We start from the raw sequence: 27,703 nt of genomic DNA, 5'->3' as shown, positions 1-27,703 counted from the left end.
AAGTTTTTTATAAATACTCCCTTTAATTGGATTGCATACCTTAAGACCTTATATTTTACAAATTTTTATTTGCATATTTCATTTATTTCCTCATTTTAGCGTTTCAAATATGAGCTAATGTAGGAGGAGCCATGTAGAAAACGGAGAGACTCGTGGGCCGCTGACCTAAGTATGTAACTACATATGTATCAACTGGTTTGCTAATTACATTCTACATTGCCATACCCTATTTTGTCCAAAATGAAGAAACTATATATGTGTATGTACATACATATGTATGTATTAAAACTTGAATAAAAACTTTTGAATACCCCGGAGTATGTATAAGTATTATCAAACGGGAAACACAAAACAAAAATATAAATTACAGTCCATACTAATCTCTAATAGATCACTAATATTACTGTATAAGGTCTATAGCAACCAAATATCCGTTGATTTCAGAATAAATTATGTTGGCTTCAGAATTTTACCACTAGCCAAAATCGGTGACATCCACAGTTTTGAATTTACAAGAAACCGTAAACGCAGAGTAGTAGAGAAAGACCATATTTCCAGATATCTGAGTCTGGATCAGATCGGATCAATACCTTTATCCTTTCAGCATCGGCGAGGAACCAAGGTACACGAAAAATGCAACTTCATCTGGAACGATATAATATCTAAAGGACTATTTTTACCACCCGGCAAGGATTAACTCAAAGTTTCAACTCTTGCATTTATTTACCATTAAAATTCCGCAGAAACACGACGAAAGCTACTACACGAGTATATGGTATTGTTTAGTACTTACTCTCATTTGATTATCTACAACTACAAAAAATACCTAGATTTTGTAAAATTATATTTTCTTCGTCATTTCTGTTTTCTTTTTTTATAAAGGACGTTTTCGTATGCCTTATCGTTATGTTGGAAATCATATAAATATAACTAACTTAGAGACAAATATTGAATCGTTTCCAAACAGAGTATGCTGTTGGATCCCTTAATTTAACAAAATTATTCAGTTGAATAAATAAAATTGCAAATAAATTCGTTAACCAATCGAAACAAAACAATGAGATTTTAGCCGTGGACTAAAAGTGTAAACATCGTTTTACAGACTTTCTCGTGCCAGTTATCTCCACTATAAATATAATATAAAGTGCTCAGGCCAGACGTGCCAGTCCGATCTTCTGCTTCTCCTCGTCGGTAAACTCTAGTATGCTCTCTATGGCCTGCAGGTGGCCCTGTGAGTTCTCCTTGTCCGTGAGGAAGTAGAAGATGGCGCTCTTCAGGAACTGCAGAGTGACCTCCGGGTCCACATGGGTGCGATTCTTCTGTGCCTCCAGCAAGCGTCGATAAATGGTCTGTGTATATTTGATTTCGTTTTTCATTTTTCGGATAGGTTGGGTTAGTCAGAAAAGAGAGTGCAAGAGAAAGATGAAATAAGTTTGATGTTGATAAGATTTTGTTCAAGGTAAGGTAAGAGAAGAAATGTATTTACAATTGGTTAATTTCGTTAGTTAATCGTTGATGGTGCTATGCCATATGAACATTTAGGTTATGTTATGTATGTATGTAACACTGAATAAAGTTGAGAGGATAATGTGTCCTTTGGGCAAAAGTTTAATGGGAATTATATGTAGTTTCGTTTACTGGTTTAACGAGATTACTGGAGAGAAAACATTGGATGGACCACATGCTAAATGGAGCTAGTTTAGAGAATTTCTTTATTTTTGTGTGTTTGTTCTGTTATAGAAAATGTCATCTAGCCATGTGTGTCATGATGTGTTAATGGTGTTGAACATACCTCTAGTTGATTTGTTTGAAAATGTACTTATCATTTTTTGAAATTATCAAAATGTTCACGTGGAAACAGATTTACGAACCCAAAAACCTTACCCGTGCCCAGTAATGACGGCGCAGATGTTGACAAATGAATGTTGGTTAGTTGCGAGACGTTTTTGATGGAAGGATTTCGTGGATGATAAAACCCAATGTTCGATATAGCCAATGTGCTTGAGTAAATCATAAATTGCAACCAAGAATACCTTTTTTTTTAAGGGAATTTTTCAAAAATAAAATCAACTGTTAGTTGGGTAGATTGTACGTGGGTTTTGGGAAGGGGAAATTTGTTTTTGTTGTTGTTATTACAAACCTTACGCGCGCCAAGAACCCACAAAGAAATCGCCTCCTTTGCCGTAAGGAGAGCTTGATTACTGCCGCACTCCCTCATTCTACACTCTGATGCCTACAAAAATAGTTTGGGTTTTGTTTTTGTTTATGGTTACATATATGACAAAATATTTAGAATTTCAAGGATTTTTCTTTTAAGAATAAAAACAAAGTTAATAATTTAGTAAAGGAAAACTACATAAAGGGATACATTTTAAGGGACCGATAAAAGGAACGATTTGGTTTTTTAAATGTAATAAAAGAAACGAACGGTTAACTGTACTTTTTACTGCCATGCACTTTACGAGTATGTTCTCCACTCCGATCTACTGTACGTGACTGTACTTATTCTACGATACTGGAACTCGCAACGGAATGTAAATGAAACAAAAGAAACGCATTGAAAATAAACGTTGCTTTTAATGTAGTGTGATTAAACGTGTTGTGGATAATTATTAATTAATTATGAAAAATGGTACTTAATGCCTAATAAACGAAATCAATCGAAAGTGTTGCTTAATTTGTTAATTGCCTAATCGATTGGCGGACATTTCAATTAGTTGCAGCTTTTACAGCCAGGCAAAGCGCCAAATTGAAGTGCCACGCCCCAACCGAATGCGCACACAGACATACAGATGTGGAGTAGATGTGAAGCGAATGCTGTTTTTGATGTGTTGTGATGTTGTGGCGGCTCTCACGATGCAACAAAATGCAACACACAAAACAAAACCGAAAATAGGATGAGGAATATATTGAAGAATCTTACGCGTATGTTCTCCAATTCGTCCTGGGTGCTCTGCAGCTGGTGCAGCAGCTCGCTGATTGACACCTTGCTCTCCGGCTGCCTCTGGGCCAGTTCGAGTGCCTGAAACGGAACGCTTGGAATGAAACACGACTTCAGCCAGCTATAATAGACACAACTGTACCTGATCGGCGCGAGAGATGCGCTCTGATTCCTGTCCCTGCTGGTACATGTGCAGATACATCTTGTTCTGCTTGTCTTCGTGCTCGACGAGCTTCCGTTGAAGGTCCTCCAGCTGCTTTTCGAGCTCTCGGATGCGCTGCTTCGCCTGCTCGTAGTCGGGCACCATGTCCGAGTATCGCGTGTTGCACTCGGCCAGCTTCTGCAGCAGTGCCTCCACCTTGTCGTTGTGGCTGCGCTTCAGGTCGCTGGTGGCTCCGTCCTGGCTGCGTATCAGTTCCTCGATCCGGTGCTCGTACATGCGAATCAGCTCCTGCCGCTGCATCTCATAGTTCTCGAGACTGCTGGCCGCATCTTCGCCCCCACAGGCCGCCTCTGGCTCAGCATCGGGCGTGGCCGTGCCACAAACCTCACTCTGGGTCTGCGAGTCCTTGGAGTGGACTGAGGACATGGTGAGGTCCTCGAAGTGGCCCGAGTCCGCGTACGAGCTTTGCATCTCAGCGGAAATCTGCATAGCAGACAATTGCTGTTGCTGGTGGCGCACCAGGTGCCGGGGACTGCACTTCTCATTACCCTCGTCCACCATATCCACAATGGGCGAGACGTCCTGGGAGGTCTTAAGCTCCGCTTCGCGTACAGTCACCGCATCGGACGAAGCGGAACGTTCCTCGGGTGAACTGAGAGACGCCTTGAACAGACGCAGTTCGACCACTTCCCGTGTGAGACGCAAGATCTCAGAGTCCTTCTGCTCCAGATCCTGGCGCGCTATGCACAGCAGCTCCTTGAGGCGACGCACTTGTCGCTGCGCCCGCTGCGTGGGCGTCAGATAGTCGGGTCCCACCTGCCCCGCGTAGTTGGAGCAGTGCACCACATACTTCATCTTGCGACCACTGAAAGTGGTGCCATTCCTTAAAAGAGAGCAGAGATTAGAAGGCGATCGATTAAGCGGCTCTACACCTACCTGGCCACATAGGGGTGCTCGCACGACATGGTCGAACGTCCCGAGGTGGTGGTGGCAAAGGAGTACATCGAGTCTAGATCATCATCCAGATAGGTGCTGGGCGAGTCCGGGGTCACTGGTGGCGTCTTTGGGGATACCTTGCTCTCGTGCAGCGTCGACAACTTAGATGAGTGTGCAGTGCCAGTGCCAGTGGCAGTGCCGGCCACCGCCTTGATGCAGTTCCCCTGGCGAATGCAGCTGTGTGCCGCTCCAGCTGGTGATGGAGTGTTCAGTGGCGTCGTCTTGGGGTTGGTCCTACTTCTGCTGTCACTGCCGCCGTTCAACTTGAGAGACTGCAAGACAGATGCATAGATTGAGCTGTGAAGACCGATCCGGACTAGACTGGCCGAGATCTTTCGCACAAATCCGCTGCTCGATGCTGTGGCTGCCTTCTCAATCGCCTCAACTTTTTCCTACACTATTTCTTTTACCTTTTCTTCAGCTTTTTTATAGTTATTTTCTAATTTTGTTGCGCGGCTGCCGCTGCTTAGTCGTGCATGGATTTCATTCATTTTCGCAACATTAAAGAGAAAAACATGGAAACCAATTCGAATTTTCAACGCCCCTAAAACCAATTTGTTGCCAGACATTTAACAAAGTATTTTCTGTCCGTGTTCGCTTTTTGCTTACTTTCATCCGAGTCCCTCCATCTGACCACCAGCATTTTTGTGGTCAATTAGCCGCTCATTAGTCCAGCTCCAAGGGGGTATTTAACATTTGGAACTAGCTAGTAAGCCCCAGAGCCCTAGCCGGACTAAGTTCCATGCTAACTTTAGTTGCGGTTGCCCGATTAACCGACTTGGTCTGACAAATTATGCAAAATGCATCGAGTTTCCTGAGCTCGTTAAATTCTTAACACTTTGGCAAAAAGAGACTAAAGAAAGACTACTCGTATCTTCGCAGTTATAAATGGTTTTCTGGCTAATGGAAATCGGCATTTAACAAAAGAGAAAGCCTGAATTGGGTAGAACTTTGCCATCCGAGGACAATAATATAAACTCCTACAAAAGCTACAGGACCGAAGGACATTGAAATGACAACTCAAATTAAAATCTTGGTTAAATTTTGTTAAGCAAAGCAGAGGAATTTTTCCCTAGGGATTAATGAATACAAAACTTGCCAACGATTAGAGCCGGAAGTTCACTGACCCTGCATTGCATTATTTGTTCGTTTGTCCCCGATGTAAAGTGATTCAAGAACCACTGACCCACTTGCACAGCTGAACACTCGCAGAGCGGACAACTCATCAATTGGTTGACTGAAATCGAGACGGTGACAGCGATTTCGAATGCAAAACGAAATGGGCAAAAGAATCTGACAAATCAGTTTAACTTCTCTCTTCTCTATCTAGTTAAAGAATGGAAAGGGACTTAAGCACGTACTATGGTTGTTTGTATGTTTGTACCTAGGTATGTTTTATATTACCCAACCATTAATGAGTTTTTTGCTCCATTTAGTGGCTCTAGTTCTGGGAAACATTTCAAAAACTCTTTACGCACGGCTACACAGTAGTTTAAGCAAGACTAAAAGAGAAGTAAATAAACGGAGGTCTGAGCAATGGGCTAACATACGGGTGTTGTTTGTGGGCACGTCATAACAAGCCTCCAGCCAGAAGCGGTTACATTACGCACTCGAGTCAGCTCTTCTCCTTAATATAAATTTAAAACCTTTCCACAGTCACGTCCAAGCATCTAGCTAGCCCTATACGGATCCCAGGTGCCTTCAATTAAGCTGCTGAATATGAAAAATCAATGACTTTGATGGAAACCAAGAGGGCGTTGGGAATGGAGAGGCCTCACAATGCAGGTGAGTGCCAGGACTGAGCCATGTAATGGACATTCTGGCCCACTTGGCTTTGGCAGTCAGCCAAGTCCAACTGTTCTGGTCACGTGCTGACAATCACTTTTCGGTTACACTGAGAGAAAAAACTAAAGCAAGGATCCAGCTAGAGTCCTCCAAAGCCCTTTAATCACTTCGACCACGGTTCTTTCAATGTACAACTTGTACAAATGTAACTTTTTTATAAGTTCCTTTGCATTGATGGTTTTTTTCTCTGAATGTAGTTTGTAAACTGCAGGAATGTGATTTGGCAATGTTTTAGGTGCAATACAAAAGGACTCAAAAGCTTGGCATACTTTTCAGGGTCAGCAAGGAAGCAGGAACTTTCGGAAGTGCTCTGTTGAAAAATGTATGCATTCTCCATTTCACCCACTGACTGATGCTGTGGCGGAAGTTTCACTACACAAATAAATAAAGTGCTTGTTCTTTTTTATTTTGGAACTGCTAAAAGAGAACCAGCATCCTCTCCAAGTAGGTATTCAAATTAATATTCCATCTCCACGGCCAGGTAATTCTTTTTCACACACATAATTAAGGGTCAAATCAATAGAAATTATTAATGCATGAAGCCAAGAGGCCAACGAACTGCCACTCTAATTGTTGCTAAAATTATACAGAGAGCTTCCATGCAGGTAATTACCATTTATAAGCCATGGCCGAGACGCTAATACATTGCCGATGCCTTCAATTAAAGAGGTTTTCACTGTACTGTGAGGCTGATTGGTTCTTCGGTAGCAATAACCTGAAGGCCTCACTTGCACGCGTTGTAAATGTTTAAACTTTATGCAGTAGCAGGGCCGAGGGGTAGGCAGTGAGAGAGAGGGAGCTCTGCCAACCGCGAATCTTGTGCACGCGTTCGGTCGAAAAAATGAACTGAAACGCAAATCAGTTGGGCACATGGCAAAAGGGGAACACGAAAAGCAGACGAAGAAGACACCAAAAAGAAGCAGCAAAGCAAGCAGCAGCAACAACAACCCTGGGAAGCAGCAGCACCAGCCGCTTAAAAGTGGAAGAGGGGGAGAGAGAGAGAGAGAGGGGGCTGCGCACTTGCATTTCCCTGACCCAACCCCCGCAGCAAAAGCAGACAAGAGCAAGCACAAACAAACCACAGAGCATCAGCTGTTTCCTTAGGTACACTTTGGCAAACGGAACAGAGCCGCGGAAGTGGAAACGAAACATATGCCCGCCACCACCTAAAAGGTGGGTGATACTGCTGTGGTGAGATGGGTCCACTGTTTGTTTGCATTTCTTTCCCTTCCCCTTAAGAATTATGCAAACCCAGCTTGAGGGGTAAGTGTGCATTTTTGGTTTCTTCTTTCGCTTGCGCTTTGGATTGCCGGGGAAGTGAGACGGGTGGCGCACTGGCTAGCCAACTGTAAGCTGCACGACATTGCCAAAGTGTCAAAGTGGAATTGTAATTGGTCGCTTCTGTAATCAGCACGGAATCAAATAAACTTTCGTTTGCATAGAATGGGAGGCAATGCACTTCAAAGGCCATGCAAGACTAAGCCGAGTCTTACTCAGTACTAAATTCTGACAACAATTGGAAAACAGGTGAAGATTGCTACCTTATGGACTTGACCTTTCTTTCCCTGTCTCTAAATGTTCCGCTCTCAGTGCTCATAAATTGGGCGTCACAGAATATCTTTCTCTTTTATGTTTATGTTGTTGTATATATGGAAGAGTTTCCATTATCAAAGCGCCTCTTCAGTCATTAAGTTTCGTAATATTCTGTGTACTTTCTACTACGAGTGCGTGTTACACCGTCCTCGCGAGGGAGGTTCTCTGTACGGTTCATAGGTCAGCAGGCGGCAAGCGAAAATCAATATTAAACCGAACCGCCCACAACTTACCATATTACGGGGCCTGCTACTGCTGCTGCTGGTCATGTTGTTGGCCATTTCCAAGCCGTCCGGTAGGTCAGCGGACTCCTCCGGGGCTAGAGACAGGCACTGGGTTGCGCTGCATAATGCATGGACTGCATCCGCTTCCTGCTTGGAGGACGTTTTGTGGCCTAAATTGCTCCAGCTGCGATTACGCCTCAAGTGGATGGGACCAGGGCGCGAACCGAACGTGGAAGATGGATAGGCTCCGAGCTTGGCGCGCGTACTGAATCCACCTCCGCCGGCAGGTCGCATGGAATCCGCGCCAAGCTGCTCTTTGGTTCCGCGCAGGCGCAGGGAAGCGGAACGGCGGAATGAAACCGCCTCGCTGGCCGCGGGATGGGGAATTCGTGTCGGGGTTGTAGATGTCGAGTTGGAGTCCTCATCCTCCGGCTCACGCTGCTCGGAGGCTGGCGATGACGTCTCCGTGGACAGTAGTGTCGTCATCATCTGAAAGTGAAATGCAAAAATAAACCGAATGCAAATCGAGCTTATATTAATTTCCCTTCCCACTGATTTGTTGCACTTTCGAAAATTGAGCAATTTTATAATTGAATGCTTCACATAAACGACTTCATTATCTTAAATGCTCGGCCGCTAATTAAAACTTTCTTCAGCGAACAATTCATTATTATGTACCCCTTTCTATGCACCTTCCTTGCCTATCCATCCAGCAATTGCACTGATTTGCTGGGCAGATCTAAAATGAAAAGTGAAACTAAAGCAGTTTCCCAGACATGCAACTCTCAGTTTTTATCGGTTTCGGTTTCTGTCCCCTTCCACACAGAGTACTCAAGTTTTCTTGTGATGTTTGTAATGCATACAAGGCGCAAGACAAATATTTCAATTAATTAATCAAGTTTAAATGCAAGGGTATATAAAGTTCGTCGCTCCCATCTTGATATTAATGCGTTATTTTTCTGGAAGTTATTGCGAAATTTGTGTTGAAGATCTTTTTCACTTCTGTGGCTGTGGTTGTCTGGCTGGGTCTGGTTTGCCACGGTTCTAGTTACACCAGACAACCAGAGCTTTCGAGTCGGCCTCTCGGCTGAAACAGTTGCGCACACATTTGACACTTATTTTATGTATGAAACTTTTATGTGTGTGTGTTCATACTTTTATGACCACAGACTTGTCCGACCAAAAATCCCATTGAAGCCCAATATCTTCATATATTCATATCTACGATAATGACTTAATGTTATTTTTCGATTATACTCATATTAATTATTTGTTTCAAATAAGGTATTTACAATGATCCCCGAAGTTTCCATTGAACCCCCAAATTTTTCTCTCTACACATTTTAACAGTTTATAAAAACCAAACAATTGTTTTAACCAGTTGACCCTTATTATTGCCTCTTCTCTGGGTCTGTCTTTCTCTTTCCCCGGCTATTAGGGCGACTATCATTGTTGAGTATTTCCGCTCATTTCTTTTAAACATGACAAACAGCAACAACCAAGACAAGTGTGTAGACAGCCCAAAGGCAACTCTTCTGTTTTTGGAGTTTTGGGTTTTCTGGGGCCATAAAAGGTCAATTTCACAGCTGAACAAACGTGTTTTTTCTGTTATTTATTTTCAGCTTGAATTTGTTTCAGTTTTTGTTTTTTTTTTTGCACGTCTTTTGTAGCGGTTAGCCATTAATGAGATTGAATGCACTTAACAGCATTTCTTTGAACTGGATTATTACTTTTACGTCGACAAGGTCAACGATAGCGGTTCAGTCGTCAGATGTGAAGTTATTTATTGAATGATAAACGGTGTGAGTCTCTTTCTTTTGATTATTGTCAATGGCAGAATGTATTTCTACTTGAAAAATGCACAAATTCATTCACTAAACTTTCAAAATCTAATTCAATATAGCGATTATTCTCTGTGGTGTTTTGATTCCATCTTGTCCCTAGCATAGACCCGGTTTGTTCCATGGAAGCTCGACTGTAATCATATGTCACGATTCGCATCCGAGATATTGCCTCAAAAAGCTCCCGACTACCTACCCGTAGTTCTCTTTGCCGCTCACTTATCAACAAAAACAATTTGCGGCCGTGTTACGATTCTGATAAGAAACCACCAACGAAATCAACAACGAAAAACGAAATAACAACTCAGCTGAAAATTGCCAGAGAGCAGAAAATTTAACATTAATAACTCGATTCGCTTTACACGCAATTTACATACAAATGGTTACACCGACTTTTAACAACTTTTAAATGAAAACACAGAACTGTTGGCTTAGTAAAACCAAATCGAAATGTAAACAATCCGCGTGCTGAGGGCGAGCGACAAACTGCAACTGAAAAGCCACCACGGAGCAGACCAGCTCAGAGGCAAATGGAAATGCTGTCGGCAGATGGAAAAGCTATTGTTCAATTACCAAAGCGAGACGGAAAATGGAGTAGCAAATGTTGCAATCATAAAGAAAACCTGCAGCCGGTCTAAGGCTGTGCCGATGTCTGATCTGCGGCCACCTTTGACTTTGCCGCCCGTTGATGGCATTTTAAACGAATTTTCGGGCGTCTGGGAGTTCCCCGTGGAGCACCATGAATGGGGCTCGGCTCTGGGTGAAAGGCAACGGAAAATCAAAATGTTTTGTGCAATTAATTGGCACAATAAAGACGGCAATGCATTGTTTTGCCGGAGACCTCATTACCCAGGTCTCGACGCTGCTATGAGTATTTCTCATGGCATTTGACGGGCAGCCCACGATGGTGCATAAATTTTGAATTGTTTGGTCTTGCGGTACAGCGAATCACTCAAGTGGCACTCACTTTTCTGTCACTTTCGGTTTTTAAATGTTTGGATTGCCTGCCGATAAAGCATATTGAGTTGGCTTCATATTATCGCCCGGTGAAAAATATACAGGTTAGCCGAGATTGAACCAATTTTCTCATATTTTTAGATGGTTTGGAAACAATTTTGTCTGAAGAATCACCTTTTTAACGAAAACATTACGATACAAATGCCACAAAATACCGACAATAATGAAGTTAATTAAATGGTGCAAAGATATAATGCGTAGCAAATGTGTGTTGCTTCCACCATATCTTTTAAAAAGGAGTCAATATTGTAGAATATTGATTACTCAAACCAACGAAATTATATATTCAGTGCTTAGAATCACATCTAGCTAGTAATATTAAATAGAACATCAAAATCGAGGAATATGATTCAAGACTACGGTATATTTACGGTATATTTTTGAAATGAGAAGGAATATTTCGGTATGTTTCCGAGGGTCTGTCGGTATATTTGATTGATAATTCCGCGGTCACACTGTTACTATTACTTGCATTTTTACAAAACTTTGTGTTTTTTGGCAAATTTCACTCAAAAGTAACTTAAAGTTACCTTCTATATAGACATTATCCTCAAACTTTAAAGGTAAGCGGCGTGAATCATTGTGAATGTTCTATTGTTACACTCATATTTTGTCGCATTGACAGCCGTATTATGGACCGTTTGCTTCGTCTCGGTGGCGCTATGCCACAAGCCGCTCCATCAACAGATGCCCCTGTCGTGGACACCGCTGAACAGGTCTACATCTCCTCGCTGGCGCTGTTGAAAATGCTGAAGCACGGTCGAGCTGGTGTCCCAATGGAAGTGATGGGTCTGATGTTGGGAGAGTTCGTGGATGACTACACTGTGCAGGTCATTGATGTGTTTGCCATGCCCCAGACTGGCACGGGAGTGTCCGTGGAGGCTGTGGATCCCGTTTTCCAGGCTAAGATGCTGGACATGCTGAAACAGACTGGCCGCCCGGAGATGGTTGTGGGTTGGTATCACTCGCATCCTGGCTTTGGCTGCTGGTTGTCCGGCGTGGACATCAATACGCAGCAGTCCTTCGAGGCGCTCTCCGAACGCGCCGTGGCCGTTGTCGTCGATCCCATACAGTCCGTAAAGGGCAAAGTGGTCATTGACGCCTTCCGCCTAATAAACCCAAATATGCTGGTGCTGGGCCAGGAGCCTCGCCAGACCACCTCCAATCTTGGGCATTTGCAGAAGCCTTCCGTGCAGGCGCTGATACACGGACTTAACCGTCACTATTACTCAATTAGCATCAACTATCGCAAGAACGAGCTGGAACAGAAGATGCTCTTGAACTTGCACAAAAAGTCCTGGAAGGATGGTCTGACACTTTCAGACTACAACGAGCATTGCTCCATAAATGAGGACACTGTCGCCGAGATGCTCGATCTAGCCAAGAACTACAACAAGGTTGGTTTCGCTGTGTGACCAGCGGTGTATCAATTTTTATATCAATTTTTGTCACTTTCAGTCCCTTGAAGACGAGGAGAAAATGACTCCGGAACAGCTGGCGATCAAGAACGTTGGAAAGCAGGATCCCAAACGGCATTTGGAGGAGAAGGTTGACAAGGTCATGCAGAATAATATTGTGCAGTGCCTAGGAGCCATGCTGGACACCATAGTCTTTAAATAAATGTTCCATTTCTCGCTCCCCCTCTTCCCCCACCCCATCCCACTAAGCTATCATAATAACAAAGAAATAAACTGATTTTTATTTGGAGCAGTTTTTCTCAAAAAAAAAAAGGGAATTTCTCTTTATTGCTCCTGCCGATCTTTACTTATAGAGCAGTATTGACATACACATTATTATTATTAGACAAAATTAAAGAACTATTATGCGGCATCGGTGGCCGTGGATGCCAGGGTTGCGCCAGCACCGCATTTATTAATCCAAAATGGCGGATGACGCATTTAGGCGCGCTCGCCACGGATTCGACGGGCCAGCTGGATATCTTTTGGCATGATTGTAACTCGCTTGGCGTGGATGGCGCACAAGTTGGTGTCTTCGAACAAGCCCACCAGGTACGCTTCGGAAGCCTCCTGCAAATGCGAAAGGCGGTGTTATATGATTTCTTGAGATCCCAGACCCAAACCCGGGCAGACATTTGCTTACCTGTAAAGCGCCAATGGCAGCCGACTGGAAACGCAAATCTGTCTTGAAATCCTGGGCTATTTCACGCACCAAGCGCTGGAATGGAAGCTTGCGAATGAGCAGCTCTGTGCTCTTCTGGTAGCGACGGATCTCACGCAGCGCCACTGTACCTGGGCGATAGCGATGAGGCTTCTTCACGCCGCCAGTGGATGGGGCGGATTTACGGGCAGCCTTGGTGGCCAACTGCTTGCGTGGAGCCTTTCCACCCGTCGATTTACGAGCTGTCTGCTTGGTACGAGCCATTTTAAATTAAACTATCCAAATTGAGATTGTTTTTGCAAATGATGTTGAAATTTTTTCTAGATTATTGATGGAAAACACTTAGTGTGACCGGAGCTTTATTGATTAAATATACCGCACGACCCTCAAAAATATACCGAAAGATACCTTGTCATTTTCAAAATATACCGTACGTCTGAAATCAACTTAATATTATTAGCTAGTTAGGACTCTCAGCACTTATCCAACTGATGAATACATTTTCCACAATATTGGGGATAAGGGTTAAGGTAAAAGATATATAGTAACTGCACATCTGGTAGGTGTAGCTTGTGCTTTTGGTGGAATAGAGATATTGTTTTTTTACTTACCTATTAAACAAATCTAAAGACCCAAAGTATTTAAATTTACCAACAACAATTTAATGTTCATTCCTAGAGTCCCATTACTGTTTCAGCAAGTAACGGCAAAAGCATCGAGTACTTGGCGATAAAATTATGCTTACTACTTACTGTTATCTCTATCTCAATTATAGCGGCACTTTCAATTTTTGGCAAGATAAATATTTTATCTATTATTTTCAGCAATCACTTGTTATTTTTTTTGCATCTTTCAGTGTTTAAAATGTCTAACTATTCATTTGGCACTTGCCCGTATAATAAAGAACATCGCATCATGCTATTCCGCATGCCGGGCCACATTGTCAAATGTATGAAAAACTACCGTGGGCCGCCCCTGCAAACTTGCAAATATAATGCCATACACCGCGTGCTCGACATGGAAGAGCACCTGAAAGAATGTGAGGACTACCACAAGTTTACTGAGAATAATTCGTTTCAAATGGCGCTTTCGGTGCGCGCACAACCCATTATTTACGACGAAGAAGCTGTATGAGGCACTAGGTTTGAATCAACATTGACTTTTGTTCACACTTATGTACGTACATCATTCATCACATAGGATGGATGTACGCCTTGAAGAACAATGCAACATTTTCGTTGTACTTTTTCTTGCTATAATTTGCCGTAATATGTGTAGGAATATTGTTATTATTTCATAATCCGTAGAAACCATCCAAGAACAGTTAATGTGTACCCATATTTTTTCACCAAAATATGTCTAAAGTATTAATTAAGTTAACGGGAAAAAAACATACTGTGTGTGTTAACACCGCCATATTCGAAAATCAAATTAGCATTTAAAATTATTTGTTTATTATGAACCTTACTCAATAAAGCAAATGTTTTGGTATTTACAAGCACAGACATTCGTCTGTCCGTCGTTGATTGAATCTGCATCGATTGCACAAAGCCTAGAGTCAAATGCATGCTCGCGTCTTTTCAAAACAGTTAGAGGCACTTTTCCACAAGAAGCACAGTTAGATGAGGATATTTACAATTTAAACCTATGTCTAGGACTAGCTACTAGCACTACACCATGTCCATTTCCAGATCGGTGTCACCCTCCTCGTCGAGGAGCTTTCGTTTGTCATAGGCTGTTGACTTGGAGGATGCCTCGCTCAGACTGGACAATGGACGCACCTTGCCCAGATTGACAACCGGACTTTGGGTATACAAATAGATGGCGTAGGAGACGACCGCTATGGCCAGCGCGGTGTTCATGTAGATGGGTATGGAGAACAGAAAATAGCACAGCACAGCCGTGAAGAGCAGCTCCAGGGCGCTGGCAAAAGTCTTTAGAATTGAGTTCATGTACTTTAGGAAGAAGCTGGTGACAATCCCAATGGCTGCATTATTCACAATGATGATGATGACACTGAAGCGCATAATGGCGCCCAAGTTGTGTGGGCTGAAGGCGTCCAGCAGCTCGCCACGCAGCAGAAGGATGCCCGCATTGCAAACAATCGAGTCAAGGTACATGAACACATTCTGCACGAAAATGTTGACATCAGCACCCTTGTCCTTGAGTAGGTATTCGTTGTAGACACCCGCAAGGCAGGAGAATATCGTCTGGGCCAGGATGAACACAGCACTTAGGCTGAAATCGAAGCCAGACATGTTTTTGCCATGCACTTGGTGTTGCTCAGCGGTGTGGTTGCCGTTGGATGGTATGGGCTGTATGGCCGCAGACTCGCTGTCGTCGTTGGCATCGCTGTAAAAGCCGCTAAAATCAACCTGCTTGAGCATGCAGCCGAGGGTGAGCAGTATCAGCGATATCCATTGGCGTTGAGATAAATACTTCTTGAATATGATTTGGAAGAGAATGCCCGTGACGACAACGCGCAGCTGGAGCAGTAGATAATACGTGGTGGGATCGAACGTGGCTAGATTGACGAAAGCGAGATTGTTGTAGAGGCAGTATAGGAATGCGGGCACCATGTACAAGGCCAGCACATTCCTGTCTTTGTGCACATCGCGCACCAGAGAGCGCAGATTGTTGCTGTGGGGAGAAAAATACGATAAATTGACGCTGGCTTCCAGCCTCTTATCACACGGTACTCACTCTCTGCAATACAGGCATGTGGACACTATCAATTTGAACACTTCCGTCAATAGCACAACGGTTACAGTATTATAGCCGTACGAGTTGTTGGACTCTTGGGATGCTGTGACAAAGATTCCTGGGAAAGAAAGATGCTGAAACTTAACCGAGGGCTTTGGCTGAGATGTGCAATTGGGCCACGTACCCTGTCCAATGAAAAGTGACATATACAGCAGAAATATGATGAAAGTTAGTCGGGTGGGGAACAATTCACGCCAATTAGTGGACATCTTTGTCGTCTTGGGCTTGCCAGCGTTGCGTTGCTAATTACTACTGACTTCAGAACAGAACGCTTCGGTTCTTGGATTCAAGTGGACGGACGCCCGCAGCTGCTATCAGCAGCGCTTCGTGACAAGCGTAGCACTTTTGATTATTAGGAAGTAACTTTTTTATTTTTGTGTGTGATAAACAACTTAAAAAATAGGGCTGCAAAACCACCATCGATGAGTTCTTTAGACAATCGATATATCGATTGAAAAAGTTGGATTTCGAAGTATAGAAAATTGGAAAACTCTAAATTTTAAGAAAGTCCCAAACTGCTCCACATCCTTTTTTTTATCTTTAACATCAGCAACAGTTGCTGCTTCTGGGAGTCAATTGACTATATTATTATTTACTGAGCTTTGGCGGTCCATCCAAGGCTCTCATACACACACTCGCTATTCCAGTTCACCAGTTTGTATGTGTGTACACAAAGTCACCTCGTTTCAAGCTTAATTTGTTATTAAAAGTCCTAGTACTTGATGAACTTTATGAATTAGTGGTGAACCGAAACAGTCGATGGTCGGCGTATTTTTCTACCATCAATAGTATCGATGGCGCTATTAATTTTTCTCCCAGCCCTGGAAAGTTCTTTTTCGCTTCAAAATGGCAAATCGTGGTGGTCGTCATGCTCGCACAGAGGATTCAGATAATACCATAAACTATGTGCAATGTGACGGTTTGGTGAGTTATAAACAAACCTAAAATGTTTGCCTGTGAAATAGACCAGAAACGCGCATTAGGAAACGCCAGATTCGATGCCACGCGCTGGCCAAACATGTGCATGTGTGTGCGCGTTTCTGTGTGTGTGTGTGTCATGACAAATGTAAGGATTTTGAAATTAATAAGAGAAATGCTCTCCACAGGCCGTCATGAAAATGGTGAAGCACTGCCATGAGGAGTCCAGCAACATGGATCTGGCCCAGGGCGCCCTGCTCGGCTTGGTGGTGGACAAGTGCCTGGAGATCACCAACTGCTTCCCGTTCCCCAAGAGCGGCGACGAGACAATGGACGAGGAGATGTACCAGCTGACCGTGATGCGTCGCTTGCGCCGCGTGAACGTGGATCACTTGCATGTGGGCTGGTATCAGAGCTCCGACGTGGGCAACAGCCTGTCGCTGGCTCTGCTCGAGTCCCAGTATCACTATCAGACCAGCATCGAGGAGTCTGTGGTCGTGGTCTACGATACGCAGAAGTCCGCTCGCGGCTTCCTCTGCCTGAAGGCCTACCGGCTGACACCGCAGGCCATACAGATGTACAAGGACGGCGATTTTACTCCCGAGGCATTCCGTACGCTGAAGGTGGGCTACGAGAGTCTGTTTGCAGAGATTCCAATCGTGATCAAGAACTCGCCATTGACTAACATCATGATGAGCGAGCTGAATGAGTTGCTGCCCGAGGACAAGGGGCACAACTTCTTGGATCTGGGCACCGCCTCAGTGCTGGAGAATCACATGCGCAGCTTGATTGAGCGCGTCGATGAGCTGTACCAGGAAGCAGTGCGCTATAACAAGTACCAGCAAGTGGTGTTCAAGCAGGATTCGGTAAGGAATTTAACCAGCAAAAACCAGAGAGGCAGGCATTAATATCTGTACTTTGTATTCCAGGACAAAAACCGTGCTCTGGCCAAGCTGGCCGCTGAGAACGCTGTGCGCACCTCGAAGGGTGAGCCGACGGTGGCCGAGGAGGAGGTCATCAAGCAGTTCCGCCCCATGCCCGTGCCGGCCAGGCTGACGGCCACAATCACCTCTGGACAGATCAACACACACTCGCAGCACATTGCCCAATTCTGCTCTCAGTCGCTGGCCAAACTCTTCATCACCGAATCGCTGCAGAACGCCAAGGAAGCCAAGGAAATCAAGTAGATTCAAATACGTTTTAGACACAAAGCGAGCCGAGGCATCCTCTAGAGATGTATGCATACACTACTGATGACCAAAATAAATCCATAAACCATTCAGCATTGTATCTGCGTGGAAGCGAAAGACAGCTGAGTTCTCTTTTGGGCTCATTTGTGCTCTCCCACGGCTAGTGTTATGGGGGTGTGTTTGCGTTGCGGCCGCCCTCACTTGGTCCTCGCTCGTGCGCACTTGAATTGTTTGGATTTTTAGTTTTTCGTGCGAGTTTCCGGGGGAGTGTTGCAGCCGCTGACGACGGGAAACGCACTTTTCACACATACACACGGTAGCTTCTTTTGGTTTGTTCTTTTTGTTCGCTTTTGCTCGCGTTTTGCTCAGCCCAGCCGCTTTAAATTAGTTCATAACAAATAACTACCACTAAGCCCACTAACAACCAATGGCAATATGCTGTCCTACGACATCAACGAGCGGCTGCTGAGTGCTGTCCAAAGCGGAGACATTGAGCAAGCACTCAGCTGCATCATGCACGGGGCTCAGGCCTCGTATGTATCGCCAAACTGTGGACGCACGGCCGTCGGCACCGCCGCTCTGCTGGGCGATGCCGAGCTGCTGGAGCTTCTGGTGCAGTCCTGCGAACAGCCGGAACTGGATGTGTTCCGTCAGAGTGAGTTTTGTGACCCCGCCATGAACTTGTCCTCAGGTAAACAGCTGGCCCAACACAGAAAATCGATATAATAACCTTAGTTTAGGCCACCGAAAGATAGGGATGATTGGTAAAATATACAGCTGCTCCCTCCTCACATTGGTGGTAGGCGCAAGCAGCTAGCACTGCTGTTCCTTCCGACTACCGAACTTCGCTGCTTGGTGTGGCCCAGCGCTTAGCACTGACCCACATGCAGTAGGGCGACCCAACACATTTCAGATGTTACACGAAATGCATGCGCAGCGCAAAGAAGTAAACGAAATGAAATGATTCGAACCAAACCGGTTCTATAGCCACACCAAACACCTCAGATAAGAAAAGAACAGAGTAGCTGACGTGTTGGACAACGTCAGTTACCCAATTGAAATGCTAGACATAGTAGGCGCCGTTAGGAGTGAAAGGTAGAGGAACTGACAGGAAGTGACAGCAATAAGACATTTCAGTGTTCAGTTAAACAAACAATTGTTTCGCTATTGCAGCACACACTGATAGCCTGGAGATCGAGAGCACACCCGACGGCATGGATAAGCTTGAGTGGGTGGACGAGTTCGAGAGCTGCGCGGAGAACAGTGGACAGCCGACTGCTGGAGCCGGTGGCGAGGACAGCATGTTATATCAGTATTATGCAAAGACCTTGGAGAGCATGGGGAATTTGTGGCCCAATGCTGCGCCAGTTGCCGCGAGCAGGACCCACATCTGTGCGATGCCTGCCTGACCTCGCCCCTGCACTATGCCGCCTTCTGGGGGCACGATGAGTGCGTCCGAATACTGTTGGAACACAATGCGCCCATCAATGTGGTGAATAGCGACGGCTATGGCCCCCTGCATTTGGGTGCCGGATTCCCCAAGGTCACACGACTACTGATCCAGCACGGAGCTCCGGTCAATGCCAAGACCCTGAGCGACGGCAAGACGGCCCTCCACTTGGCCATCGAGAGCAAGTCGAAGGAGTCTGCCCAGCTGCTGCTCCAGACAAACATCAACATCAACGAAACCGACGACTTGGGCGAGACGCCCCTGATGACAGCGATTGCCTGCAGCATGACGGCACTGGCCAAAGAAATGCTCGAGCGGGGCGCCCATATCAATATTCAGGACAAGGAAAACCAAACGGCTCTGATGCTCGCTGTCAGGGGCCGCCACACGGACATGGCAAAGCTGCTCCTCGAGCGTGGAGCTCGGCGTCTGGCCTCACAGCATCTCCTGCACCTCGCCGTCGGACACAACAATCGGAAGTTGGTGGAGATTCTGCTACAGTATGGAGACAGTCTCTCTGTGCGGGACAGCGACAACCACACTCCCATCATGGTGGCCATCTACAATCAGCAGCCAGAGATGCTGGGCTATCTGCTCGACGTGGCCGAGCAGCAGCGTCGTCAGGGCCTGTACATGAATGCGCAGGACGAGGGCTTGCTCCTATTCGCCGTACAGCATGCCCTCCACGTAGATGATCTGCGGGGCGTCCTTAGAGTATTGTTGTCCAGGCTAACCAGCGCCCGTTCAGATCTTTATGGCTCGTGTGCTCCGACCATAGTCTGCGGTCTTATCTACTGCCAGACTCCGCTGTCGCGAGCCATCAACCTGCACCGCCTGGACCTGGCCGAGCTGCTCATCCTGGAGGGCTGCAATCTGGCACAGATTTCCCCGGACCATGTGGTCAGCGAGCTGCGTTCGAACTGCTCCCAACGGAGCGTGGCCTTCGGGCGATTGCTGTGTAAGTTTTGAACTGACGGTCTTTTATTTTCCGATTCTAAAACCAATGTCCCCCCTAGACAACGCCGGTTTCCAGCTGCCACCATTCAAAAAGCGATTGGCAGCCAACAATTGGTCAGCGTCACGACAGCAACTCGAAAGGGAATTGTTCCTTCATGCAAATAGCCCGCGCTCCCTGAAGTCTACCGCACGTCTGGTAATTCGCAAAAATATTCTTCGGAATCTGCAAGTGCGGCACTCGCTGGAACAGAAATATCTGCCGAAGCCGCATCGATCCACCCTCGGGCTAATCATCGACGAGTTTGATATACCAGAGATATTGAAGAAATATCTCAGCGACTTTGAAGAGTTGCCCAAGGTGTGGTCCATAGAGGCGGATCGCGAACCCATGCGCGTCTACAGATCGCCCGAGTCGTGGGATTAAGAATTTATTCAGATTATATCGTTTTTATATATGTGGGGGTATATGGTATGTAGCTTTGAGTTTCGTATATTGGCCAATATATTTATGGTAAGACCTATCTCTGAATGTCTATATTTGTGTATAGGAGAGTGTTAGGGTTATTATTCCATATTCCATATTGCAAACCGAGTTCGATCAGAGATACCAACACAATCCTTGCACAACTCTAATGTGATATTAATTTCTTACAATGTATTACATATTTGGAACTGGGTCCCCCCTCGCTACTTGCATCTGTTTGGGAGACATGAACTAAATTACTTTGCACAGACATGTGTACATATATAGTCTATAACATGTAGATATTTATATGGGTTATTTATTTGACTATGCCAAAGTTAAGATTACTTTTCGCCCACATACAATCTATTGTATCTCTGACGGAACGTAGCTCAAGAGGGTACATTGCACATGCAATTTGTAAATTAGAATTTTAGATATCGAATGCAATTTTAGAAAAAAACGATACATACATGTTGACTTTCTTAATAAACAATACAGAGTTTTAAAGAAATATTTAACTTTTTTGTTCTTAGATTAAAAAGAAAACGATATTGTAATTTGTATGCAGAATGACGCCCCTTAGGGCTTTAGCAGTAGCTTGAAGTCGTCATTCGCATTCTCCATGATGTACTCAAATGCAAATTTATCCTTCTTGTCCTTGAGCTGTTTCAGTGCTGGCTCCTGCTCCAGTAGGTAGCGACAAACCTCCAGGTGGCCACGCAATGCTGCACGATGCAGCGAGCTCTGCCCGCACTCATCCTGCAGCAGGAGATTAGCCTTGTGTTCCGTCAAGAGCTTCACTATATCCAGATGACCTGTGGGCATGCAATTAGAGGTATTATAAAGGATAATTAATGCGAATAAAAATGTATACCCATCATGGCTGCCCGATGGAGGGCTGTGGCACCCGCCTTGGTCGCCGCATTCACATCCACTTTGCCCTCGTCAATGAGAAGCTTGCAGATTTGTGCGTTGCCACTGCGTGCCGCATAATGCAGAGCCGTATAGTCACAGTCATCTCGCGCCATGGCCTGGCCCTTCTTGATGAAATCCCTTACACGATCTACCTCATTATAGATGGCTATGTAGAACAGGAGTAAGTAATGGGAATATAGGATTAAGCCGGATCTCATACCTGCATTCCATATGCCCCGATCAAAGTCCATATCGCTTAGCGTCTGCTGTGCCGGCTGCGTTTGCTTGTGGCATCTGCAGTTGTCCGCACTGTGCTGATCCATTTTTGCTTAATCCTTTCGAGAGTTTATTCAGTTTCGATGTGAAATTCCTTGTTTATGTGATTTGCTTGAATGATTGTGGATGATGACGACTTGGGGTGATGTGGGCAATGATTAGACCTCACGTTGCATGGTCCAGCAGATCTCGGCCTCACCGCAACTGCAGACGACTTTGTAGCTTAGCTGGGCCAATGTGTTCAACATAACCATGGGTGGCACTGCCACCATAATACCATTCACACACTGCTTGACGCCGCTTTCGAAGCGCTTGGACAGAGCCTGTACCTCGGCCTGGTTCAAACCGAATATGGTACAGGTGTAGTCGTGAAGCGAGCCCTTGACGGTGATGTAGACAAAAGTGCCCTCCGATTGGAGAATGGGTACTGGAATGGTCACAACATTGGCGGGACAAGCGGCAGCGGCAACAGCAGCAGCGGCGTTCAACGATGTGGTCGATGACGCAGCAGGACACTCGCAGTTCAAATTCGACTCCTTTGCCGTGGGCTGGCTGTCACTCATAGTTTTCGTTTGGGTCTTGGATTGGTTAAGTCACTTTTTCACTCACTTATTGTGGTGCGGAAGGCTTCAGAATGTGTTGTGGATTAAGTTTCCCTACGTTGCTATAGTTTTCTTCACATGCATCTATTCATACACGCACACAAGAACGGTCACAGGCACGCACACACACTATTATACAACTATTTTAAACTTTTTTCTGATTTTTTGAGATTGTTTGTTGGGGAAATGCTTGTGCTTATTCGGGCGAATCCACCTTGTGATAGTTTCCTAAGCTGGCTGCCTCCCGGCCAATATTTGACAGATTCTCGCGCACCACCGACTCGGCCTCCAAGGGTTCTGGTTCGTCAAACTCCTTGCGCATTGTCCACATGTATTCGTTGTAGTCCTGCTTCACGGCTGTCGACGAGCTGGCCACAACGCGAAATCCCAATATCTGCAAATATATTTCAAACATGAGTTGTGCGTCAGCTTTATTCCCACTTATTTCACTCACTTCTAGCGCCGATAAAATGCGACAAGGATGTACTAAGTAGACGATGGTGGACTCATCACTGTAGCCGCCGCACGAGAATTTGTTCAACTGCTCGATGTCGTCAGCTGTAAGGAATGGGTGCAAGTGATTAGTTTGGTTTATTTTCTGTTGAAATCGCTTTCCTTTTCGTTTATCATGAAGGGAGCTATGTTTAAACAGAACAAACAAAAGATAACACTGCCCGAACAGCACAGATGACGTCAGCGCAGGGCCGCCGGACAAGTCTGTGTCGTTGGGTGTGTGAGTGCGCTAATTAAGCAAAAAGCCAAAATGTATTGTTCGCTTCATAATATGAGAAAAATTTCGCTCCGAGTACTTGGAAAATTGTAAATTGTATCGACTTCGGCTATGCAGGCCACACATAAAAGTGCTATAAATATCAAATAGTAATATTCCGATATACATTTGTGTATGTTTTATCAGATATGTAAATACAGATGAATGTACATATGAATACAGTAACTGCAAATGCGTTTTCTGAGATGCGAACTGAACGGCACAACAAAACGAAATTGACAACGAGAGAAGTACAATGTGGAGAGAAGAGCTTCCAACAGTGGCGGTCGTAAAAAGAGGGAGGGTGGGATTGGGCGGTGCCAATGGCATGCAATTAAGGCACAGCTGTTTATTTGTTGTGGCAATTATAAGTAAGGTATAGTGAGTGTGTATCTATGGACGTGAAACCAAAAATCAGTTTTTAAATCTGCTTCAACAAGCTTACGCTAAAATACACAATAAATTGTAAATTAATGGGTTGCGTAAAAAAGAATATACGTTTATATGAGCCAAAATCACCTGAGCAGAATATAGTTCACTACAGCTCTGGCATGCATATTTGTTGGACCGTCAGTGTTTATTCATTCAAAAAAGTTTTGGTTGTAGTGTAAAGTGGAAATAACCGTAACTAGCGCTTTAAGCTTGCGTCTTCTACATGTGTGCGTGCATCTTTAGATATATGTACGTATATGTACATATATATGTATGCATATGTTTATCTGTTTGCCAAGCAATCTTTAAATGAATTGTGTCACAATAATAAGCGCAGAAAACAGCTCAAAATAAAACAATACAAAATTGTTGCCAAATCGAAAATGCGAAATCTACTACTTGAACTGAACTGAATAGTCGTGGCTTGGTTTACCTTTCAATCCAGACACAAGCACACGCCATGGATATTTGTGACTGTAGGAGGCTAGATTGCCGCGTATGATAATGTACGGCATTTGGTATGCTTTTTCTATTTAATTAGCGCGGGCGGAGTCGGAGTCAGAGAGGCCGAAAATTGGTAAAAATCAAATGCAAGCACGGGAAAGAAATCGGTACCCAGACGACGACAAAAGCTCGCTTTTCTATCTGAAGGTTGGCTCACAACTAAACCCGAAATTGGTTTTGACGTGTTTAAGAGGTTTTTCCAATGCCAACGACGAATCGCTGTCTGCGTCTCTGCTGTTTTTTTTTTTGAATATTAATAGGCGTCGCGCTGCTTAGGCTGAAATGGTTAGCAGCGTTTTATTGGATTAGGCTGTACGAGTAATGTGTGCAGATACCGAATGACAGTGACGCATAGGACCCACCCAAGTGCGCGGTCCCAGGATAATAATCAACGTACATATAGACACTTTGACCCTACGACCAGTTGCATGCCACGCTCTGGTCAGGAGCTATAATTACACTGACCACCACCGCTCCGGGAAAGTTAATGAGTATTTCCGTGGTTCCGACCAAAAATAACAAAACTCTCCTCTATAAGCCGGTCAACAACGCCACGATATGCTATGAGGGGGCTCCGTGCACACACACCCACATACACAAAAGCTTTTGCTCCCATCCCCCATTTCCAAGAGTGGTGTCCTTTGCGTGTTTTGGGCCCACAAATGGAAGTAAATTATGATCAAATTTCTAACTAAATAAACGCGCAAGTATAAACGAGTTTTATGCCACACAGCTGTCGCCAAAAGGTGCTGCTATGATGTCATTTGTATTTAATAGTCTCCCGTTTGCTTTTATAAAATGTTTCTTTAGTAGTCGTTTTTGAGGGGCTCTACATCACTTAAACTCACGATTTGATAACTTACATTAACTTAGTCCCTGGTCCACTGTATAGGTGATTGTTGTCACCTGTTTTTAACAACAAAACCAAAAAACTCCCAACAATTTTCACAATCTGAGACGGAGAGCTAAAGAAACATCGGTGTTTGCGACTATCGATGAAACATGATGTACCCGATGTTTCTTAATAAATCTTTTTTAATTACAATCTACACTCTACCTGCTTAAGGTTTTTATGTCTATTGGCACTTCTTGTAGTGTTTTACTTTCTATGGCGCCAACTAACAAGAGGGGTTGATTGAAAAAACATCGATGGCATGGCGGTGGCGATGGATGCTATCGATATTTAGCCAGCGTCAATGCAGCCCTTTTGGCTGCGTAAATAAATAAACGGAAAGTGTTTGAAAAATAATAATAATAAATCCAGTAGGTAACATAACGAATATATTAAATTAAAACCATTGCAATATCCAAGAATGCAAAGCTAAGCTATCAAAAGGAAAGAAAAATCAAGAAAGCAGCTGTCGCTGTTTTGGGTAAGAATGTTAACTCGAAATATTTTTCTGTAGTTATGCTTAAATATGGCATTTGCATATTTCAGCCAGAGCGAAAGGTGAACAGAGTTCATTTCTTTCTCTGCTATTACGTGTGTTCCCCTGTAGCCGCCGGCAGTCGAAGAGACCACAAGTGGCCCCAGTCCCATATCCCATATGTGTTTGTAGTTGGCTGCGCGTGTGTGAGGTTTCAAGAGGCTGTGCTGCCAAAAAAAGAAAGAAAACGAACAGAACAGAGAGTACGCCGTTCGGCATAATCAATTAATATGCCCAGAAATCTTCCCATGTTTCCGCTTGTGCTGTGCACAGTGGCCGTGTTCGCTGCCGTGGGGCCCATGCCCGCTTTCGGAGCCGTTGCCACGCATAAGCATTCGGCACACGAGAATCACTTGAGCAAGGAGCGGGTAAAGGATGGCATCCATGCCCCGAGGGATGCCCACCATCATGGCGAGGATGGCGAGCACAATGTGGAGTTCGACCACGAGGCCATCATTGGTGAGTCACTTCTTCTAAATAGCCCGATTGTTTTCCCTCGATTTGTTTATTTGGGTGCCATATTGAAATCCATAAAATCTGTATTCTGACAGAAACACGTCAGTAAAGAAAGGTCTGTGGTTTTAGTTGTTGTACACATGCTGTTCCGCCCTTCACGCTTACACGAAAGTATTAAAGTATTAATTCACTTATGCTAGGCAATACGAAAGAGGCGCAGGAATTCGATACGCTGACGCCGGAGGAGTCGAAACGTCGCCTGCTCGTGCTGGTTAAGCTGATGGATCTCAACAAGGATGAGTTTGTTGACCGGCATGAACTGAAAGCATGGATATTAAGGTCTTTTAAGTGAGTGTTGTCTGTGGATTAATGCACCCCAATCAGTGTCGCCAGCTGCTAACCCTTATCCGCTAGTGACTGCTTCTGCTAGCCAAACTGACAAATGAAAACATAAAAACTATTTTCGTTGCTTAAACTAATTGTAATACTTGCAGAAAACTGTCCGAAGAGGAGGCTGCTGATCGCTTTGATGAAATCGATCAAGAAACGGACGAGAGAATCACGTGGAAGGAGTACTTACAGGACACCTATTCCATGGAAGATGAGAATTTCAAGAAGGAAACCATCGACTTTGACAACTACGAGGAGGAGCAGAAAATGATTAAGCAGGATAAGGAGATGTTTAATGCAGCCGATGTAAACAAGGACGGCGTGCTGAGTCTCGAGGAATTTGTGTACTTCCACAATCCCGAGGAACATCCACAGATGCTTCCCATACTCCTGGAGCACACCATGCAGGACAAGGACTTGAATCACGATGGCAAGATTAATTTCCAGGAGTTTGTGGGCGAGGCTGCCTCACATCACGACAAGGAATGGCTTCTTACTGAGAAGGAGCGCTTCGACAAGGATCACGATTTCAATGGGGACGGTGTGCTCACGGGCAACGAGGTGCTCTCGTGGATAGTGCCCAGCAATACGGCGATTGCTAGCGACGAGGTGGACCATCTGTTTGTCTCCACCGACGAGGATCACGACGATCGTCTCTCCTATCTGGAGATTCTCAACAACTATGAGACTTTTGTGGGCAGCGAGGCCACCGACTACGGAGACCATCTGCAAAACATCAACCACCTGGCCGATGAGCTCTAATATGTAAATCTGTATTACGAATGAACTCTGCTGCATAGAGTTATAGAACATGTGTGTGTGTGTAGCATTCTACTCCCCATTTGTATAGTTAGTAAATGTATGTTTTATTTATGTAAGTCCAAGTAACCACCCAAAATGAGGCAAAAATCAATATCGCTAATTGAGCGTTTCTTACGAATTTCATTTGCATGTCCAAGCTTGCCATCTACGAGTACCAATTAAATTATGTGTAGTAATTTATACAGACACCAAATCTACAATAATCATAATAAGAATAACGTAATAAATCATTTTTACTAAAATATTTATGTGACCAAAGCTGTATAATACATTTACACGTGCCATAAATGTTTTTTAGTTCATGGGAAACATCGTTTAATTCTGTTTTGTATGACTAGAGTTGAGTTTTTCAATCGCTAAATTAGATTACTTATCAATAATTGCTGTCTATGGAGCGTAGTCCATTTATACAAAGTTATTTTTAGCAGCGTGTTTCTTTGACTAGATTTCACACTCGTCTGTACCGAAAAATATTTATGCTTAGCTCTATGACCTTATCTTATTTTGCGGATAGCTTTATGCCACAAAATACAAATCGAATATTCATGTTTATTCCTCCTCTTCTTATATCACAAATATTGCACCGAATTGGCCTATGTCCCCACATTTTATCTAAAAATCTCAACAG

The 27,703-nt window shown here is 44.4% G+C and overlaps 11 protein-coding genes across 13 annotated transcripts; 5 read left to right on the top strand and 6 right to left on the bottom strand.

Annotated features, from left to right (window-relative positions):
- Window positions 1–862: 862 nt before the first annotated feature.
- On the bottom strand, window positions 863–8,527 carry LOC117900958 (protein Hook homolog 1). 3 transcript variants are annotated; one of them, XM_034811531.1, is made up of 7 exons: window positions 8,464–8,527; window positions 7,772–8,251; window positions 4,041–4,372; window positions 3,084–3,987; window positions 2,924–3,022; window positions 2,141–2,233; window positions 863–1,349 (listed from the first exon to the last, which is right to left on the bottom strand). In XM_034811531.1, the coding sequence occupies exons 2-7, from the start codon at window positions 8,249–8,251 to the stop codon at window positions 1,149–1,151; spliced, it is 2,109 nt and encodes a 702-aa protein (XP_034667422.1). In that variant the 5' UTR covers window positions 8,464–8,527; the 3' UTR covers window positions 863–1,148. The 3 variants fall into 3 exon arrangements, with proteins under 3 accessions (XP_034667422.1, XP_034667423.1, XP_034667424.1); XM_034811532.1 differs by lacking the exon at window positions 2,141–2,233 and having other exon boundaries at window positions 8,464–8,526; XM_034811533.1 differs by lacking the exons at window positions 7,772–8,251; window positions 8,464–8,527 and adding an exon at window positions 6,559–6,780.
- Window positions 8,528–11,045: 2,518 nt separating this feature from the next.
- On the top strand, window positions 11,046–12,287 carry LOC117901025 (26S proteasome non-ATPase regulatory subunit 14). Its single transcript, XM_034811628.1, has 3 exons — window positions 11,046–11,183; window positions 11,246–12,017; window positions 12,079–12,287. The coding sequence occupies exons 2-3, from the start codon at window positions 11,253–11,255 to the stop codon at window positions 12,238–12,240; spliced, it is 927 nt and encodes a 308-aa protein (XP_034667519.1). The 5' UTR covers window positions 11,046–11,183; window positions 11,246–11,252; the 3' UTR covers window positions 12,241–12,287.
- A 37-nt stretch (window positions 12,288–12,324) lies between these two features.
- On the bottom strand, window positions 12,325–13,075 carry LOC117901026 (histone H3.3A). Its single transcript, XM_034811629.1, has 2 exons — window positions 12,721–13,075; window positions 12,325–12,647 (listed from the first exon to the last, which is right to left on the bottom strand). The coding sequence occupies exons 1-2, from the start codon at window positions 13,000–13,002 to the stop codon at window positions 12,519–12,521; spliced, it is 411 nt and encodes a 136-aa protein (XP_034667520.1). The 5' UTR covers window positions 13,003–13,075; the 3' UTR covers window positions 12,325–12,518.
- Window positions 13,076–13,444: 369 nt separating this feature from the next.
- LOC117902723 (gametocyte-specific factor 1) lies at window positions 13,445–14,233 on the top strand. The gene is made up of 2 exons (XM_034814289.1): window positions 13,445–13,531; window positions 13,595–14,233. The coding sequence occupies exon 2, from the start codon at window positions 13,603–13,605 to the stop codon at window positions 13,870–13,872; it is 270 nt and encodes an 89-aa protein (XP_034670180.1). The 5' UTR covers window positions 13,445–13,531; window positions 13,595–13,602; the 3' UTR covers window positions 13,873–14,233.
- Window positions 14,176–15,900, bottom strand: LOC117902722 (UDP-galactose transporter senju). Its single transcript, XM_034814288.1, has 3 exons — window positions 15,626–15,900; window positions 15,442–15,559; window positions 14,176–15,378 (listed from the first exon to the last, which is right to left on the bottom strand). The coding sequence occupies exons 1-3, from the start codon at window positions 15,708–15,710 to the stop codon at window positions 14,409–14,411; spliced, it is 1,173 nt and encodes a 390-aa protein (XP_034670179.1). The 5' UTR covers window positions 15,711–15,900; the 3' UTR covers window positions 14,176–14,408.
- Window positions 15,901–16,280: 380 nt separating this feature from the next.
- Window positions 16,281–17,704, top strand: LOC117902718 (eukaryotic translation initiation factor 3 subunit H). Its single transcript, XM_034814283.1, has 3 exons — window positions 16,281–16,425; window positions 16,608–17,285; window positions 17,349–17,704. Exons 1-3 carry the CDS (start codon window positions 16,348–16,350, stop codon window positions 17,604–17,606), a joined length of 1,014 nt encoding a protein of 337 aa, XP_034670174.1. The 5' UTR covers window positions 16,281–16,347; the 3' UTR covers window positions 17,607–17,704.
- A 246-nt stretch (window positions 17,705–17,950) lies between these two features.
- On the top strand, window positions 17,951–20,545 carry LOC117902717 (ankyrin-3). The gene is given in 4 exon segments (XM_034814282.1): window positions 17,951–18,264; window positions 18,783–18,944; window positions 18,947–20,017; window positions 20,076–20,545. Coding segments are annotated over 4 exon segments (1,818 nt in total). The 5' UTR covers window positions 17,951–18,044; the 3' UTR covers window positions 20,441–20,545.
- A 233-nt stretch (window positions 20,546–20,778) lies between these two features.
- On the bottom strand, window positions 20,779–21,759 carry LOC117902719 (ankyrin repeat domain-containing protein 39). The gene is made up of 3 exons (XM_034814284.1): window positions 21,618–21,759; window positions 21,357–21,563; window positions 20,779–21,297 (listed from the first exon to the last, which is right to left on the bottom strand). The coding sequence occupies exons 1-3, from the start codon at window positions 21,718–21,720 to the stop codon at window positions 21,062–21,064; spliced, it is 546 nt and encodes a 181-aa protein (XP_034670175.1). The 5' UTR covers window positions 21,721–21,759; the 3' UTR covers window positions 20,779–21,061.
- Window positions 21,760–21,799: 40 nt separating this feature from the next.
- LOC117902720 lies at window positions 21,800–22,429 on the bottom strand. The gene has a single exon (XM_034814285.1). It carries the CDS (start codon window positions 22,234–22,236, stop codon window positions 21,832–21,834), a length of 405 nt encoding a protein of 134 aa, XP_034670176.1. The 5' UTR covers window positions 22,237–22,429; the 3' UTR covers window positions 21,800–21,831.
- Window positions 22,430–22,457: 28 nt separating this feature from the next.
- LOC117902721 lies at window positions 22,458–24,070 on the bottom strand. The gene is made up of 3 exons (XM_034814286.1): window positions 23,910–24,070; window positions 22,730–22,833; window positions 22,458–22,669 (listed from the first exon to the last, which is right to left on the bottom strand). The coding sequence occupies exons 1-3, from the start codon at window positions 23,989–23,991 to the stop codon at window positions 22,472–22,474; spliced, it is 384 nt and encodes a 127-aa protein (XP_034670177.1). The 5' UTR covers window positions 23,992–24,070; the 3' UTR covers window positions 22,458–22,471.
- A 1,129-nt stretch (window positions 24,071–25,199) lies between these two features.
- Window positions 25,200–27,627, top strand: LOC117900837 (reticulocalbin-2). Its single transcript, XM_034811348.1, has 4 exons — window positions 25,200–25,353; window positions 25,419–25,866; window positions 26,064–26,211; window positions 26,358–27,627. The coding sequence occupies exons 2-4, from the start codon at window positions 25,638–25,640 to the stop codon at window positions 27,013–27,015; spliced, it is 1,035 nt and encodes a 344-aa protein (XP_034667239.1). The 5' UTR covers window positions 25,200–25,353; window positions 25,419–25,637; the 3' UTR covers window positions 27,016–27,627.
- Window positions 27,628–27,703: the final 76 nt, after the last annotated feature.

Source organism: Drosophila subobscura, chromosome U, assembly GCF_008121235.1.
Source record: "Drosophila subobscura isolate 14011-0131.10 chromosome U, UCBerk_Dsub_1.0, whole genome shotgun sequence".
NCBI lineage: Eukaryota > Metazoa > Arthropoda > Insecta > Diptera > Drosophilidae > Drosophila > Drosophila subobscura.
The sequence above is the reverse complement of the archived record's forward strand: the minus strand, read 5'-3'. Positions and strand labels throughout refer to the sequence as shown.

What these genes read in the sequence shown, in the direction of transcription:
- LOC117900958 (XM_034811531.1), bottom strand. Translation starts at nt 8,251, where the DNA reads ATGATGACGACACTACTGTCCACGGAGACGTCATCGCCAGCCTCCGAG. An exon ending in GTAGCAGGCCCCGTAATATG is followed by an intron (nt 4,373 to 7,771) that starts GTAAGTTGTGGG and finishes TCTGTCTTGCAG; the next exon opens with TCTCTCAAGTTGAACGGCGG. An exon ending in GCATCTCTCGCGCCGATCAG is followed by an intron (nt 3,023 to 3,083) that starts GTACAGTTGTGT and finishes GTTCCGTTTCAG; the next exon opens with GCACTCGAACTGGCCCAGAG.
- LOC117901025 (XM_034811628.1), top strand. Translation starts at nt 11,253, where the DNA reads ATGGACCGTTTGCTTCGTCTCGGTGGCGCTATGCCACAAGCCGCTCCA. An exon ending in TAGCCAAGAACTACAACAAG is followed by an intron (nt 12,018 to 12,078) that starts GTTGGTTTCGCT and finishes TGTCACTTTCAG; the next exon opens with TCCCTTGAAGACGAGGAGAA.
- LOC117901026 (XM_034811629.1), bottom strand. Translation starts at nt 13,002, where the DNA reads ATGGCTCGTACCAAGCAGACAGCTCGTAAATCGACGGGTGGAAAGGCT. An exon ending in CTGCCATTGGCGCTTTACAG is followed by an intron (nt 12,648 to 12,720) that starts GTAAGCAAATGT and finishes TCGCATTTGCAG; the next exon opens with GAGGCTTCCGAAGCGTACCT.
- LOC117902723 (XM_034814289.1), top strand. Translation starts at nt 13,603, where the DNA reads ATGTCTAACTATTCATTTGGCACTTGCCCGTATAATAAAGAACATCGC.
- LOC117902722 (XM_034814288.1), bottom strand. Translation starts at nt 15,710, where the DNA reads ATGTCCACTAATTGGCGTGAATTGTTCCCCACCCGACTAACTTTCATC. An exon ending in GTCACTTTTCATTGGACAGG is followed by an intron (nt 15,560 to 15,625) that starts GTACGTGGCCCA and finishes TTTCTTTCCCAG; the next exon opens with GAATCTTTGTCACAGCATCC. An exon ending in ACATGCCTGTATTGCAGAGA is followed by an intron (nt 15,379 to 15,441) that starts GTGAGTACCGTG and finishes TTCTCCCCACAG; the next exon opens with CAACAATCTGCGCTCTCTGG.
- LOC117902718 (XM_034814283.1), top strand. Translation starts at nt 16,348, where the DNA reads ATGGCAAATCGTGGTGGTCGTCATGCTCGCACAGAGGATTCAGATAAT. An exon ending in ATGTGCAATGTGACGGTTTG is followed by an intron (nt 16,426 to 16,607) that starts GTGAGTTATAAA and finishes TGCTCTCCACAG; the next exon opens with GCCGTCATGAAAATGGTGAA. An exon ending in TGGTGTTCAAGCAGGATTCG is followed by an intron (nt 17,286 to 17,348) that starts GTAAGGAATTTA and finishes TTTGTATTCCAG; the next exon opens with GACAAAAACCGTGCTCTGGC.
- LOC117902719 (XM_034814284.1), bottom strand. Translation starts at nt 21,720, where the DNA reads ATGGATCAGCACAGTGCGGACAACTGCAGATGCCACAAGCAAACGCAG. An exon ending in TCGGGGCATATGGAATGCAG is followed by an intron (nt 21,564 to 21,617) that starts GTATGAGATCCG and finishes TGTTCTACATAG; the next exon opens with CCATCTATAATGAGGTAGAT. An exon ending in CCATCGGGCAGCCATGATGG is followed by an intron (nt 21,298 to 21,356) that starts GTATACATTTTT and finishes GCATGCCCACAG; the next exon opens with GTCATCTGGATATAGTGAAG.
- LOC117902720 (XM_034814285.1), bottom strand. Translation starts at nt 22,236, where the DNA reads ATGAGTGACAGCCAGCCCACGGCAAAGGAGTCGAATTTGAACTGCGAG.
- LOC117902721 (XM_034814286.1), bottom strand. Translation starts at nt 23,991, where the DNA reads ATGCCGTACATTATCATACGCGGCAATCTAGCCTCCTACAGTCACAAA. An exon ending in GCTTGTGTCTGGATTGAAAG is followed by an intron (nt 22,834 to 23,909) that starts GTAAACCAAGCC and finishes CATTCCTTACAG; the next exon opens with CTGACGACATCGAGCAGTTG. An exon ending in GCATTTTATCGGCGCTAGAA is followed by an intron (nt 22,670 to 22,729) that starts GTGAGTGAAATA and finishes ATATATTTGCAG; the next exon opens with ATATTGGGATTTCGCGTTGT.
- LOC117900837 (XM_034811348.1), top strand. Translation starts at nt 25,638, where the DNA reads ATGCCCAGAAATCTTCCCATGTTTCCGCTTGTGCTGTGCACAGTGGCC. An exon ending in CGACCACGAGGCCATCATTG is followed by an intron (nt 25,867 to 26,063) that starts GTGAGTCACTTC and finishes CACTTATGCTAG; the next exon opens with GCAATACGAAAGAGGCGCAG. An exon ending in TGGATATTAAGGTCTTTTAA is followed by an intron (nt 26,212 to 26,357) that starts GTGAGTGTTGTC and finishes TAATACTTGCAG; the next exon opens with AAAACTGTCCGAAGAGGAGG.